The 16,104-nt window shown below is 44.9% G+C and overlaps 2 protein-coding genes across 2 annotated transcripts; one reads left to right on the plus strand and one right to left on the minus strand.

The window, feature by feature from the left end:
• Positions 1–118: 118 nt before the first annotated feature.
• Positions 119–672, plus strand: LOC124699918 (umecyanin-like). The gene is made up of 2 exons (XM_047232140.1): positions 119–305; positions 378–672. Exons 1-2 carry the CDS (start codon positions 119–121, stop codon positions 587–589), a joined length of 399 nt encoding a protein of 132 aa, XP_047088096.1. The 3' UTR covers positions 590–672.
• A 117-nt stretch (positions 673–789) lies between these two features.
• On the minus strand, positions 790–4,086 carry LOC124703759 (dnaJ protein homolog). The gene is made up of 6 exons (XM_047235984.1): positions 3,906–4,086; positions 2,418–2,583; positions 2,171–2,315; positions 1,805–2,081; positions 1,524–1,722; positions 790–1,447 (listed from the first exon to the last, which is right to left on the minus strand). The coding sequence occupies exons 1-6, from the start codon at positions 4,053–4,055 to the stop codon at positions 1,119–1,121; spliced, it is 1,266 nt and encodes a 421-aa protein (XP_047091940.1). The 5' UTR covers positions 4,056–4,086; the 3' UTR covers positions 790–1,118.
• Positions 4,087–16,104: the final 12,018 nt, after the last annotated feature.

Below are 16,104 nucleotides of genomic sequence, written 5' to 3' on the forward strand. Positions count from 1 at the left end.
AAATATTCTCCGTCCATTCCTTCGACAGGAAGAGAGAGAAACGCACGCTGCTGTAGAGCAGTTGCTCATTTCTGCGTTCGTCTTCCTTCCATCTCCATCCGGCAAGTGAACGTCGCTGATGGCGATTCCATGTCTACCGACGGCGCTCCTGGCCGGTTTCCTCCTCCTCGTCGCGCCGCCACCGTGGTCCGCCGTGGAGGCGACCGACCACGTCATCGGGGACTCGATCTGGTCCATCCCTACAACCAACGACCACTACCGCCTCTGGGCGAGCAACCGGACGTTCTACGCCGGCGACAACCTCGGTAAGCCGCATGCTGTCTCTTTGTTGTTACCTCGCAGCAAAGAACGCAACTTATTTGTGTGTGTGTGTGCAGTGTTCCGGTTCGACACAGGAATGTACAACGTGATGCAGGTGGGCAGGGGGGAGTACGACGCCTGCACGGCGGAGGACCCCTACCAGATTTTCGACACCAGCCCCGCCGTCTACCATATCGAGTTCCCTGATGTGCGCTACTTCATCAGCAGCATCGCCAACTACTGCAGCCTCGGAGTCAAGATCTGGCTCCCGTCAGAGAAACGACCCTAGCCTAGCCTTGAATAATACTTCTATGCATTCTCCAGTGTATCCTACAGTACCTACTTCCATTCGTCTCCTGAATCTATCTGGTGATATACACATGTACGTGCTATGTACTACTATACTATCAGCAATTCAGCATTGATTCAAGGGATTATTCCAAGAATGAGCTAATAGCTAACAGTGGAAATGAATGATGATGTGTAGAATGATGCAAAAACCACAAACATATACTTGCACAATCAGTCGTTTAGACAAAACATATTCAGAGACCGTGCATTGTAGTTTCCACCACAAGATTACCATTATAGGAAGCACTCGTACTACGAGGTATCATACTACAGCAAAAGTAGCAAGCTATTCCTGGATAGCAATTTTCAAAGGCAAGGAGGATACAGTCCTGGCGCCATACGCCCCTAAATCAGCTTCTTCATCGATCGCAGCACCAAAACAAGAGAGCAGGCATCTTGGATCCAAAAGACTTGCTGCCAACCTTGGCACAACAACGACAGGTTCCTAGATAATGTACTCCGCTTGCTTACTGCTGTGCGCACTGCACTCTTTGGCCACCGCCGCCGGGCATCTCATCATCATCCTCGTCGTACGCCTCCTGAGCGGCCTGGGCTTTCCTGCGCATCTCTTCCTCGATGTTGTTCACATCATGCATCGTTGTCTCCTCGCATTCATCAAGCTCCATGTCAGTCATCTTGGATGCAGGCTTTGGTGGAAGCACAGCCTCGAGAGCCTTGCACTGGTCAGGCGCCAGGGAGTCGGGGAAGTCTACGGTGAAATGAATGTACAGCTTGCCCTTCATGAAAGGCCTCTGGTACATCGGCATTCCCTCGTCGCTGATTGCCTTGAATGAATCTGCTCAAATTTTCAAAAAAACAAGGATTGTCAGCAAGTACATGTGTAAGCGAAACAACACCACACAAGATCTTACCAGGCTTAACAACTTCACCAGGGTTTGACTTAACGAGCAGCTGCCTGTTGTCCAGATGGGTCAGAACAAGTTGGAACCCACAGAGAGCTTCGGTGAGAGATAAGGTGTGCTCATAGAAGAGATCATCGCCCTTTCGCTTGAACTTGGGGTGTTCCTTCTGCTGGACGACGAATACAATGTCCCCAGTAACAGTATCAGGCTGCAAAACAAACCACACTGTAAATTTGTGGACACCAAAACCATACAAGTGGTACAGACAATCATAGTTTGAACATGCGTACCGCTTCATCAGCTTCTCCAGGGAAGGTGATCTTCTGGTTGTGTTGCATCCCCTTCTCAACATGGACCTCTAGAACCTTCTTCTCCTGATGAACCTTCTCACCCTTGCAGCCTGGGCAGCGATCCTTCTCGTTAATACTTTCTCCAGTACCCCTGCATTCATTGCAAGGCTGCTGCATCTGCTGTATCATGGAAGGCCCCAGCTGACGGATAGTCACTTTCATGCCTGAACCCTGGCAGCCTGGGCACCTCATGGAAGCACCAGACTTGGAGCCCTTGCTGAAATAAACAAGGAAGTATGTTCAAGAGCAGTATTGCGAAAAACACATGGCCAGCTGGGTTACTTGGAAAGGGCAAATAAGACTTACCCCTTGCACTTGGAGCAGAGGACGCTGCGGGAAAGAGAGAGCTTCTTTGAGGTACCATTGTAAAGATCTTCTAGAGAAGCTTTCAGTGGATGAACAACATCCTCTCCCCTCCTTTGCCTTCTGCCCCTGCTGCTGCCACCACCACCTGTTCAGAAAATATACATGTGCAGTTTATTACATTACTGCCACATGTACTATACGAGAGTTCAACGGTCAAAGAGGAAAACAGTTTGTCTTCAAATAATACCTCCAAAAGAGGGCCCAAAGAATGATGAGAAGATGTCAAATGGATCAACTCCACCTCCTCCTCCTCCTCCCATTCCTTCCTTGAGGGCATCTTCACCATACTGATCATAGATCTCACGCTTCTCAGGGTCACTCAAAACCTCATAAGCTTGTGCTAGCTCCTTGAACTGAAACGGAATTAAACAGGAAGCACACCAAAAATAAGCCTTTAATTCTGCTGATCATGATAAACAACAAACAATATACAGGTGCGCTCATTAATAACATTTGAACATTTTCAAGCAAACCGTGTTGAGTTCAATAAACACGTGATCAATCAATTCCAAGAGTAATATTTGGTAAATTTAAACGAAGTCCAGAAGTATAATGACACTGCTAACAAGTAGCAGAGCGAATATTTTTTATCTGTCAGGCATATCACAAGAAAACTAAGAAGCATTATGATACGCATCACGAGTAAGAAAATAAAACTGCATCAGACAGATCTAAGTTGTCAACAGATATAAACCCCCAATAACAACGATGAACTAATAAAACCTCAGAAAAATCAAAACAAACTAGGCTTTACAAAGGGAGTCTGCATCACAGCTAAGTAGGGGTAATGCAGGGAACTAAAAGTTCCACGGGGTGTCTTCTGATATAAGCTACACATAAATCAAAAGTGCATAAAGGCGAAATGTCATAAGAATATCCTTAGTCTGAAAAGCAGACTAGACCACTGCATCATGTGCATCCACCAGCATGGAATTTGGCACTTGAGCCATGAAGTGTATAACCAACCCATGCACAATTATCAGCTGGGACATCATGCATGACTAACAGACTATAGCTGCCACATGTCATAAACTAGCTAAGAGATGGGCTCCCATGATAGGGCAACGTTGCCACTCCTAACAAGTAGCTCAATTAATGTAAAGGGGTGGTAGAATGTTTCATAAGTGACAACATATTTATCAAAGAAAAGGGAAGAAACATCATGCATCTTCTCATGACATTATATTTTAGCAAAAAAAGTCGGTGGCTTTAACTAGCATTCTAGCAAAGCCGTGTAGGTCAGCCACCAAAAATGAGTGCTAAGCCGGATACTACCTCAATTACGGTAAAAGGAATTGTTTCCTAGGTCTTGTTGGTAACAACAGCCAGAACTTGCAGACTGAAATGCCGAATCCTGATCACACCCCGCGAGATCGTGATCATGATCGCATCACGTGAAACCACAACGAACGACACGAGCTAGAAGACCCTGATCAGCCACCGCAGCTCCTCGAGGGACTACGAACCCCGGCAGAACCAGATCATGAATCCACAGCGAAATTCGCAGCGCAACTACCATCGCAGATACATCTACCCCAACGTGAACACCTGCATCACGCGACCCCATCTATGTACCAAGAACAGATCATACCAGATCGCGCCGGACGGGCCCAAAAAGCAGACACGGCAAGCATCTAAGATCCGATCACGGGAGGGAGGGGGAACGGACACGGACCTTCTCGGGGTCTCCGCCCTTGTCGGGGTGGTTCTTGATGGCGGCCTTGCGGTAGGCCTTCTTGAGGTCGTCCTGGGCGGCGGTCTTGGGCACCCCGAGGATCTCGTAGTACTTGGTGTTGTCGCTCTTCTTGGGCGACCGGCCGAACATCTTCGCCGCCGGGGCGCTGACGCTACCCTCCTCGCGCGCCGCCGCTGGCCTCTCCCGCCGGTGGGTGGGTGGGGCAGGAGCGGAGCAGAGGAGAGGAGGAGCCGGTCAAAGTGGGGCGGCCGGACGGAGCGAGTGAGAGAGGGTTTGGCCCCGTTCGATACGCCAGGGCTAATGTAGAGCACGGAATACGTAAGCCGCGTTGCGGAAGCGTAGTCCGTGTTATGGGCCGGGACGCGGACCTAGATTGATTGTTGATTTTTAGGCAGGCCGGGGCAATAAGTTGGTAGACTAGGTTTGGTCGACGGCATGAGATTCAAGCCCAGATGCACCTCCAGTGCTTAATTTGTAAATAAATGTATTGTTCATCCCCTCCAGAAAAAAAAAATTGTATTGTTCAGTCAAGTATATACTAGTAGTTCGTAGGAAATCCAGTTATGATGTTGTGGTGTTGATTTGTATTGTGTCTTTTGTTATTTTGAACCTCACATTTTCCCTTTCAACCACTATAATTTATGAAGTATTGATTAGTAAGTCTGATACCAATCCATGGAACAAGATTTAATTAATTTTTTCTTGAACCTGACATCGTTGTGAAACAAAGAGTAAAATATATATTTGTCATTATTATGGTACTATGGTTTAGGTCGATAGTCGGCAGCTGCTCCTAGCAGAGCATGTCGGCTTCCTAATGTCTTAGAGTCATAACGACGAACCTATCCCGTGTGGCATATGTCTAAGTCCATTTGCCTCACGATATATATTATCAAGCTACAAATTGTTGTACCTTGAATATTTTAACTCCCTTCATTTGGGCTAACAGTTAATCCGATTCCTCGGTTAACTCTTAACCGAGTCGCTCATGGTCATGCTTCCGAATCAAATCATTCGAGAGGGACTAGAGAATACCTCTCCGAGTTAGAGGGGCACATTCTGTCTTGGTCATCATGCCACGCAGTTTGATTCGAACCTGGCAAAAAATCAACTCTTGTAACTCCCTATTTGCGGATCAAGTTTTGGCATAACCTAAGTCAGTTGATCCACAACTCGGATCGTGCGAGAAGTTCGGGTCCAAGGATATGGCATATATATACATTGTTTGATACTAAAAATGATTTTTTTTCTCGTTGTGTCTCAATATGGGTACGTCCAGCTCACTGAACACTTTAGATGCGTTGATATATGTCAAATTGGCAAACCTATTAAGAATAGAAAGTTGCATGTGAAGAGAATTGGGTCATCATCCAATAAACGCATCTTTCTATTCTTAATAGGTGATCTCATTTCTCTTCACATGCAACATATCCACCTCATCAAGCATCCCTAAGCAATCATAGCCTGCCACCTAAGCAAATCAGATATAGATGATCCCCACTCCCATGCAGTTATGCCACGTCCTTACATCTAATATATTAGCAGCTCAATTATTCTATTACAGTACAAATATCTGAAGCAGAAGTGCATGTAGTACTCACTTCGGACGTGGCTCAATCAGCGTATGGAACGATTCATCTCCCTACATAAAAGAGCAAGCAACACAGAATGATTCATCTCCTCAATAAAAGAGCAAGCAACACGGAACGATTCATCTCCTCGATAAAAGAGCAAGCAACCATTCGCCTCCATTTTTCCTTTCTATCTCAATAAATCAGCGGCTAATCCTTTCCTCTTTCCATGGTAACTGCGTTCGGGCTATTGGCACTAATGCTGCACCTGGCTAACTTCATATATTCAGAGTTACTCAACGTGTGCTATTAAACGGGATGGGAAGATCGATTAAGCCGTAACATGGGTGGCCGTCGGCAGCCACCAACATTTCATCCTCGAGTTCGTCATCAGCTGTTCGAATAAGGTACAACGTCATCCTTTGATGCTCTGAGTCATTGCAATTCCCAATCCGCAATTTTGTGTTTATCATCCTCTCTCACTTAAAAATGATTCATTTTTTCCCTCCTACTTTGGCGACGTTTAGGCTCAGCCAACGTTTATAAGTGCGATGGTGTGGTATTGATTATCAAATATGAATATTTTCTACTACAACCCATAATAAACAGGTGGTAAGATTCTTATTATTTGTTGGTTCCTACATTGATATGCAATTTTTGGTTTTTTGGTCCATAAAATATATTTTTCTTGCTTAATTCTTTGCATTTGCTTATGGATTTTCTACTAATGGATGCACACTTTTTTTGTGGACATTTTCGCTTGCATTTCACTTGACTAATTCAATTATTTTATCAATTGTTTTGGGGTTTATACATCATTCAGTCTTGCCGAGTTACTTTGGCCATTCGAGTACCAAGGAGGAACCGCACAAAACAAATGAAAATTATCTTACTGGTCATATCTTGGCAATTTGTTTATATTTTCTTACTATCAGGTCTAGGATCACCGAAGGTAGTCCAGATCTTAAATAAAACGCGGCGAATGAAACCAAATATTGTGATGCTTGAGTAGCAGACAAGTGAATGCCCATTCCCGTTTATCATGTATATTTTTGCCCAAACTAATCATCTCTCCGGTCCAATTGCACACTTGCAAGAATGTCCAATGACTACCAGCGAAAAGTTGATTAACTGTTATGACAAATGCTATTTATATCTTTTATTAGGCAGCAAAGATCAATAGTCAAAATAATGATAAAAAAATGTGTGAACGTTGCATTGGAGCTGGACTAAAGTGATTGTGCATCTTCAGCTACTTTTGTAAAACTGCTTTTGCCAACTATTTACTTTCTTTGTAACATTTATACCATAAATTATGATGGTTAACCATCACTAAAGCTGGTTTACTGAATATGTTAGAAAGACTTCATATTTTTATTTCAACAAAAACTTTTTTATTATTTTAATTTTGTAAACCTTTTTCATCAAGCATACGTTTGTTGCATACATATATGTTGCTTACCTATATGTCAATTATTCTCGCTTATTTCCCGCGCAGCACCGCGCGGGGCATCATCTAGTTAGTATAGGTTGTGTGTCTGCATAACTTTTCCGATTAAGGGCAATTAGAATAATCATCATACAACATATAACTCCACACATTAATCACATACTTGATGATACATACCATTGTTGTTCAAGAAAAATGCAAAAACTTACACATAGAAAATATAATCATACATGATTGACTCCAAGGCATATTTCCGACATAAAGATAGATCGGGGAACCAGACCATATATAGTGGTACTAGCTAGGTTCCACATCAATTCAATATGCATCATTAAAGCCGTACCAAAGAACAAAATCAAACATGACTCTATATCTACCAACCACCATGTTTTTTTTGGCAAATTAGTCGCTCCATTATTTTTGTATTATGACAGAGGATCCATTCTTTCTAATCATTCTCTCTCACACAAAATTCAAATCACCCAAAATTCAACGATAGCTAGGAGCAGTTCAACACATCACCACAAAGTTCTATTGGATTTAGTTTGCTAGCTCCCACATTGAAGCTAGGTTAGAGGAGTATCTCAACATGTTGAACCGACTAGTCTAAAGCGTTGATTATAGTGCATATTGATGTCTACGCACGCTTCTATTTCTGTAGACATTGTTGGGCCTCCAAGAGCAGAGGTTTGTAGAACAGCAGCAAGTTTTCCCTTAAGTGGATCACCCAAGGTTTATCGAACTCAGGGAGGAAGAGGTTAAAGATATCCCTCTCAAGCAACCCTGCAATCACGATACAAGAAGTCTCTTGTGTCCCCAACACACCTAATACACTTGTCGGATGTATAGGTGCACTAGTTCGGCGAAGAGATAGTGAAATACAAGTAATATGGATGAATATGAGTGGTAATAGCAATCTGAAATAAAGATGGCAGCGAGTAAACATGCAACGAACAAGTAAATAAACGGAGTTTCAGTGCTTGGAAACAAGGCCTAGGGATCATACTTTCACTAGTGGACACTCTCAACATTGATCACATAACTGAATAAACAAATACTACTTTCTCTACACTCTCTTTGTGGCACCCCGGACCAACTGTCCGAAATACCCGTTATGCATTCACTCATGATCCCATGATCAGTGTAACATGAGTACATAACCGAACTGATAAACAGAGTTACAACATCCATTACATAGTACCGGAATAATAAATAGTCTTACAAACGGTCTTACACAAATGGCCACATCGGGCTGAATTCAAACATCCAAAAGCAGCGGATACAAACAACTTCGTCGGGCCCAAGTCATGCCTTCAACCCTACATGCAGCTGACCGGGGAAACGTCCTAAGTCGCATAGTCGTCCTGATAACCACCATCATCTTCGAAATCCTCCTCATAGTCTGGCCAAGTAAATAGCCAGGGACAAAGCCGTGAGTACATTTTGAATTGTACTCGCAAACCATTTACAAAGTAACATATTAAAGGGAACAAGGTACCGAGGACTAAACTAGGAGATCACGAGGGAATATCTACTTTCATTTAAGAATATGCCATGTAGAAGAGAAGAAGTGTTTTGGTGGAGTTAGCATCTCAACTTCATGGGCGAAGGAGACACTCAAAGATTCATCTAAGACATCCCTACATGAATTAATTTAAGAAGATCCTTCACAACATAAACTCCTAGGAAGGGTAGACCCAAATTTTATTTCCTTTCCGACCATCTCATCATAGCCACCACTATTTTTCTAGTACTCCAAGTACCAACAGAAACATTTTCTTTCTTTGTAAAGCATTTCCAAAACAAAACTCAACACAGCTAAGCAACGGCCATCCCAACTGTCCATGACCGCGGACGCGGCTATTCGAATAGATTTGACTCTGCAGAGTTTGCGCACTTTCCCCACAAGATCCGATAAATCCGCCGGGATCATCCCCGGTCCATCATACGAAAGTATGTGGGTCTCGGATAATCGGTCGAAACTTTTTGCTTATTCAAATTAGCAAGAGGTCCTACCCTATGGAGTGTGTACCTCCCCGGCACCGTGGCAGCACACCTCCATTTGAGCGTGGCTCCACCGCCAAGCCAGGAGACCCATAGTGTCTTCCGGACGGGTCAGCCCCGAAGGCCTCCCGTTATACTATTGTCACAACCTTGACAACCCGGACTCGGGGGTAACCGTACCCTTGTATAGTTATGCGGTGCCTCAAGCTAAAATGAACAAACGTCAAGTTAAGCCCCGTGCCCATGTTGGAGTAATGTGGTTGCGCGGGTTGGTTGTTCCGGGCGAATACATAGAACCATGTGTTGTTTTTCCCCAAAACCAAGTTACCATACTAACCTCTCCTTCATATCCCAATAATTGCTTTCTTTAAACTTTTACTCAAAGTTATTCATGGGCAAGATCTCATCTTCCCAAGGTTTTCAAGAAAAACTTTTACAACAAGGTAAAACCTTGAGGGTTTTCCCAACCTAAAGTTTATGTGTGAACTAAGATGTACAATAGCATCAAGATTTGCCATCATACCATGAAGGGTGTCAAAGACATCCATACCCATATTGAGTATGAATGGAGATAATCAAAAAGTGGAGCAAAAACATGATGTTATCCCAAATTTTAACTAGAATTAGGAGGTGTCAAATGAGAGAGTTTTAATCCTCATACTTAGAGTAAGTACGCGAACTATCAAGAGGGAAAAATTACATACTTGGCGGCAAGTATGTCAAAAGAAGAGAATAATCCAACCGAAAAACGCAAAGGATCAAGATGGGGAAGAATAAAAGATCTCAACCAAGAACATAGATAGTAAGGGGTCAAGGTAAATGGCTTGCCTTGGCTGGCTAGTCCCTGGTCTTCTTCAACACCTTCTCCAAAATCCTCTCCTTCGGCTTCTCCCACGTTCGTATCTAGCGTCGCGAAAATAGAAGAGCAACATACAATCAACACATAACTCGAAAATCAAGTTTTAAAAGAATATGGTAAAGCATGCAGGGGTGTATGTTGTATCAAAGTAAAATCATGCATTGGCCAAATTTATAAGAAAAGGGTTGGGGTGGGAGATTAAATAACAACAAGTTTTTATTGAACAACATTTTATGTGACACCCTATTTTTACAAACGAGCCCGAATTATTTTCTACAGGGACCCATAGTATTTTTCTGAGATGGACAACATTAAAACAAGATCATCCCAATTGGAATCAGTCAAAGGTATTAATTCTATGATTTTAGGATTTTTGTGGAGTATGCAGGATACATAGAGCAAGTTTAATACATTAAAAATCGTATAAAAATCCTAAAAATATGGGGCCAGTGGCATGTGAAAGGTCCTGAAAATATCTTTCTAACGCAGTTGGTTTCATTTGATTTCGAGTTGTAGAACTCTGGTTATAAGCAATTTGGTTCACTGGTTTTTAGATACAAAAACTGAAAATTTAAACAGATTTTCAAACGAAAAACTGGGCGGGAAGAAGTTGGGCCGCGTTTGTGAAGGAAACGGGCCGTGCGGTGGGCCGGCCCAGGGGAGTGTCCACGCGGGCAGAGAGAAAAAAGAAAAAAAAGAAAAAAATAAAAGAAAGGGGGAGGCCCGCAGTGGGCCAGGCCTGCATGGCCACGCTGGCCTGCATGGCCCATGCGGCCCCAGGATGTCGATCCGATGGCCAGAGGCCATCGTCGTCCTCACATCACCAGCAGGGACGCGGGCGGCGGCGAAACGCCCAGGCGGAGGCCGGGGACTTACCGGCGAGGGGCGGAGCTCGTCGGCGGGGGCTTGGGCGGTCGCTGGCGTGGCAGAACTTGGCAGGAACGAGCTCGGCGGCGCTTCTCTCCTCCTCCCTGGCTCCTTCTGGCGTCGGCGCTCCCGCGGTGCTTCACGGGAAGAGCTTCGCGACGGCGTTCCTCGGCAGGGCTAGGGAGGAAAAATGGAGCAGGGTGAGGGTGCTGGTCGACCAGGGACGGGTGAAAGGAATAGAGGGAGAGAGGGGCGTCGACGGCGGCGGTTCGGCGACCTTGGCGGTGATCGGGCAGGGCTCCGCCGCAGGAGGGAGCAGCAGCCCAGAGCAGCGCCCTGGGCGCTCTCTGGAGCGTCTGTGGGGGTGGGGAAGAAGTGGGGCGGTGTGAGGGTGGAGGAGGGGCGCGGTGCCCCCTTTTATAGGCGAGGCAGGGCAACGGGCGGGAGGCGGACGGTGGCGTCGGCCAACCAGCAAAGGGGACAGCGGCAGCGAGCGGGAGGGAGTCGAGGGGGCGTGCGGGGTCTCGAGGCGTCAGGGAGAGATACGAGGAGGCGAGCGAGGGAAGCAAGGCGTCGGGCGACAGGCGGGCGCGCGCGCGTGCGTCGTCCCGCGCGGGAGAGCCTCTGGCGCGCGTTCGCCTCAGGCTAGGGCTTGGGTGGGCTAGCTGGGCTGGTTTGGAGGGAAAAAGGGAGTCCAGGAGAGGGAGGATTGTGGCCAGATTGGGGTGGGCTAAGTGGTGGCACATGGGCTCCCAATCCCGGCCGTGTATGAGAGAAAAAAGAGAAGAAGGATAAAAGGGGTGGTCTCACCCCCGGCCATGCAAAGAGAGAGAAGGGAGAGGGGTAGGAAGAGGGGGTAGTGTCCCCTTAGGGTTTGCAAAAAAAGAGAGAGAATAGAGGGGTACCAAAATAGGAGGGGTCACATGGCCACGGCCATATGAGAGAAAAGTGCAAAGAAAAGAGAGGGGGAAGTGTTCCCCCTTCCTAGGGTTTTCTCCAAAAGAGAGAAAGAGTGGGTGTCATGGTGAGTGGAGAGAAAGAGTGGATGTCATGCTAATGCATGTGCACACATGCACCCAAATTTTTGATGAAGAGGGAAATTGTTCTCCGAAGAGAGAAGTTGGGTGTGGGGTGTTTCACAATTGGTGTCAAGAAGAGTTTTTCCCCTTTTTAATTTTTGGTACACAAACTTGTTACTAGGGGTTTTAGTGTGAGAAGTTGTTTATTCACACTCACTACCAAAAAGCTAAACAAAACTACAAGCTATGCACACCAGGTAGCAAGATAAATAAAAGTTTTTGTTGGCCCAAAATTTTAAAGCTAGGAAATATGCAGGGTTTGAGAAGTGGGTTGTGACACTCTTGTTGGATGATAAACACCATTCATTGTGTAGGGCTACAAGAGCACCTCAATGCCGGAGTTAACAAGCTCCACAACATTCGATGTTCATATTTAAATAACCTTAGAGTGCATAATAGATCATTGCAATTTAGACCGAGAACTAACATAGCGCACACACTGTCACCATTACACTATGAAAGGGGGAATAGATCACATCAATACTATCATAGTAATAGTTAACTCCATAATCTACAAGAGATTACAATCATAACCTACGCCAAGTACTACATGATGCACACACTGTCACCATTACATCATGAAGGAGGAATAGACTACTTTAATAACATCACTAGAGTAGCACATAGATGATATTCAACTAGATCACAAAGCTCATGATCACATAAAGATCACATGGGAGAGAGAGATGAACCACATAGCTACCGGTACAGCCCTTAGCCTCGAAGGAGAACTACTCCCTCCTCATCATGGGAGACAGCGGCGGCGATGAAGATGGCGGTGGTGTCGATGGAGAAGCCTTCCGGGGGCACTTCCCCGTCCCGGCGGCGTGCCGGAACTGAAAGGACACGGATGTCGCCTAGAGGGGGGTGAATAGGCGGTTTGAAACTTTTACGAGATGGGATTAACAAATGCGGAATAAAACTAGCGTTTACTTTGTCAAGCCCAAAGCCTATATACAAAGGTTCACCTATGTGCACCAACAACTTATGCTAAGCAATACAAGCAACTTATGTGATAGCAACATATATATAACTTCAAGCACGATGGCTATCACAAGGTAAAGTGCATAAGTAAAGAGCTCGGGTATAGAGATAACCGAGGCACGCGGGAGACGACGATGTAGCCCGAAGTTCACACTCTTGCGAGTGCTACTCTCCGTTGGAGCGGTGTGGAGGACAAGTCACTCCAAATGCACGAGGGCCACCGTATTCTCCTCGAGAATTCCCACCAAGAGGGATGTCCTCGATCCACTATGTAACCTTAGGGAGGTTACCGAACCCGCACAAAGCTTGGGGCTATCTCCACAACTTAATTGGAGGGTCCCAACAAATTGCCACAAAGGCCTTGCCCTTGAAGAATCTCCACAACTTAATTGGAGTCCCCAAGAACACCACTAAGATGCCACAAAGGCCTTGCCCTTGAAGATTCTCCACAACTTAATTGGAGTCCCCAATAATACCACAAAGATGCCACAAAGGCCACTAAGCCATCTAGGGTCCAAAGACCCAAGAGTAACAACCTTCTTGCTTTCACTTCCACGAATCACCGTGGAGAACTCAAACCGATGCACCAAATGCAATGGCAAGAACACCACAAAGATGCTCAAGTACTTCTCTCTCAAATTCCAACAAAGCTAAAAAAGCTATTGGGGGAATAAGAGAGGAAGAAAAAATAGGAGGAGGAACACCAAATTTCTCCAAGATCTAGATCTAGTGGATTCCCCTCACAAAGAGAGGGATATGATTGGTGAAGATGTAGATCTAGATCTCCTCTATCTTTCTCTCAAATAGATGCAAGATTCATGGAAGGGATAGGGAGATAGCAAGCTCAAAGAAGGTCAACAATGGGGGCAAAAACGAGCTCAAACGGATGGGGAACTTTGGGGAAGAAGACCCCTTAAATAGGGCAAGAGAAATCTGCCCGTTATGCACAAAACTCGTCAAAACCGGAACTTCCGGTCATTTGGGGCGGAACTTCCGCCCCCCGGAAGTACCGGACAACTTCCGGGTGAAGAAGGGCGTCCCCGGAAAGCTTACAGTATACTTCTGCGTGCAGATTCGTCATTTCCGGAAGTTCACCGGAAGTAGGGCGGAACTTCCGGCCAACTTCCGGCCAGAAAACGGCTTCACAGAAACTTGAATAACTTTTGCATACGGACTCCGATTTTGATGATCTTGGGCTCGTTTCAAAGCTAGTAACAAGCTCTACAAGATCATGCAGGGAACCATCATAGTCCAGTGAGGTAGGATAGAAATAAATGATGAAAGGTTTGACTATCTAAAAAAGACATGCCGGTAAAACCTCCAACCTCGAAAATGCAACAACTTGAGTTAGGAAACTCGGATTTAGGTGAAACCAATTTTGGTGTAAAGAAGATGACAAGAGCTACCCCACAAAGAGTGAAGAGATTAATAACAAGTGGGGTAGGTTCTACTATGTATTTTAGAGTGAAACCTCTCAATACGAGAAACCGAGAAAAACTCCAATATCGAAAACGCAACAAGTGATTCATGCGGAATCCGTTTTCGATGAACTAGAGCTTGTCATGAGAATAAGCACAAGCTCTAAAACACCATATGGATAAGATACAAATAACAACCAAGAAAGATGATGCAAGGATGCAAAGGTTTGAGCTCTCCGAAGGATACGATCGAGTTACTCACTCGAGAGTCCTCTTGATAGTACGGCAACTAAACTGTAAACCGGTATCCAACTACACTATGAGACCGGTGAGAAAGAGACCCTTGAAGGAGATATGCCCTAGAGGCAATAATAAAGTGGTTATTATTTATATCTTTGTGTTTATGATAAATGTTTATATATCATGCTATAATTGTATTAACTGAAACATTAGTACATGTGTGATATGTAGACAACAAAGAAGTCCCTAGTATGCCTCTTAAACTAGCTTGTTGATTAATGGATGATTAGTTTCATAATCATGAACATTGGATGTTATTAATAACAAGGTTATATCATTGTATGAATGATGTAATGGACACACCCAATTAAGCATAGCATAAGATCACGTCATTGAGTTATTTGCTATAAGCTTTCGATACATAGTTACCTAGTCCTTATGACCATGAGATCATGTAAATCACTTATACCGGAAAGGTACTTTGATTACATCAAACGCCACCGCGTAAATGGGTGGTTATAAAGGTGGGATTAAGTATCCGGAAAGTATGAGTTGAGGCATATGGATCAACAAGTGGGATTTGTCCATCCCGATGACGGATAGATATACTATGGGCCCTCTCGGTGGAATGTCGTCTAATGTCTTGCAAGCATATGAATAAGTTCATAAGAGACCACATACCATGGTACGAGTAAAGAGTACTTGTCAGAGACGAGGTTGAACAAGGTATAGAGTGATACCGAAGATCAAACCTCGGACAAGTAAAATATCGCGTGACAAAGGGAATTGGTATCGTATGTGAATGGTTCATTCGATCACTAAAGTCATCGTTGAATATGTGGGAGCCATTATGGATCTCCGCATCCCGCTATTGGTTATTGGTCGGAGTGAGTACTCAACCATGTCCGCATAGTTCACGAACCGTAGGGTGACACACTTAAAGTTGGATGTTGAAATGGTAGTACTTGAATATGGAATGGAGTTCGAATATTTGTTCGGAGTCCCGGATGAGATCCCGGACATCACGAGGAGTTCCTGAATGGTCCGGAGAATAAGATTCATATATAGGAAGTCATATTCCAAGTTTGGAAATGATCCGGTGCATTTATGGCAGGTTCTAGAAGGTTCTAGAAAAGTCCTAAGAAATCACCATGGAAAGTAGAGTCCCGGAGGGACTCCACCTTGCATGGCCAGCCAACCTTAAAGGGGAGGAGTCCAAGGTGGACTCCTCTAGGGTGGCCGGCCAACCCACCTCAAGGAAAGGTGGGAGTCCCACCTTGGGTAGGACTCCTCCTTGAGTAGGTTTCCCACATATGGGAGGTTTTAGTGTTGGGGTCTTATTCGAAGACTTGGACTAGAACTCTTGGGCTTCCACCTATATAATGAGGGGCATAGGAGAGGGGGCTGGCCACTTCAAGCCTCAGCCTTGGCCGCACCCCTTAGAGGGCCGGCGCCCAACTGATGACCCACAAGTATAGGGGATCGCAACAGTCTTCGAGGGAAGTAAAACCCAAATTTATTGATTCGACACAAGGGGAGGTAAAGAATACTTATAAGCCTTAACAACGGAGTTTTCAATTCAGTCCGCACCTGGAAAAACACTAGTAACGAGGGTGATGTGAAAGTAGCAGTGATATGAGAGCAAAGTAGGTAACAAGAATACGCACAGTAAGAATAGTAATATGAGAGCAATGGCACCGAAAATA

This window comes from Lolium rigidum, chromosome 3 (genome assembly GCF_022539505.1).
Source record: "Lolium rigidum isolate FL_2022 chromosome 3, APGP_CSIRO_Lrig_0.1, whole genome shotgun sequence".
Classification (NCBI taxonomy): domain Eukaryota; kingdom Viridiplantae; phylum Streptophyta; class Magnoliopsida; order Poales; family Poaceae; genus Lolium; species Lolium rigidum.

What these genes read in the sequence shown, in the direction of transcription:
- LOC124699918 (XM_047232140.1), top strand. Translation starts at nt 119, where the DNA reads ATGGCGATTCCATGTCTACCGACGGCGCTCCTGGCCGGTTTCCTCCTC. An exon ending in CTACGCCGGCGACAACCTCG is followed by an intron (nt 306 to 377) that starts GTAAGCCGCATG and finishes GTGTGTGTGCAG; the next exon opens with TGTTCCGGTTCGACACAGGA.
- LOC124703759 (XM_047235984.1), bottom strand. Translation starts at nt 4,055, where the DNA reads ATGTTCGGCCGGTCGCCCAAGAAGAGCGACAACACCAAGTACTACGAG. An exon ending in CTCTGCTCCAAGTGCAAGGG is followed by an intron (nt 2,082 to 2,170) that starts GTAAGTCTTATT and finishes TGTTTATTTCAG; the next exon opens with CAAGGGCTCCAAGTCTGGTG. An exon ending in TGGTGAAGTTGTTAAGCCTG is followed by an intron (nt 1,448 to 1,523) that starts GTAAGATCTTGT and finishes AAATTTGAGCAG; the next exon opens with ATTCATTCAAGGCAATCAGC.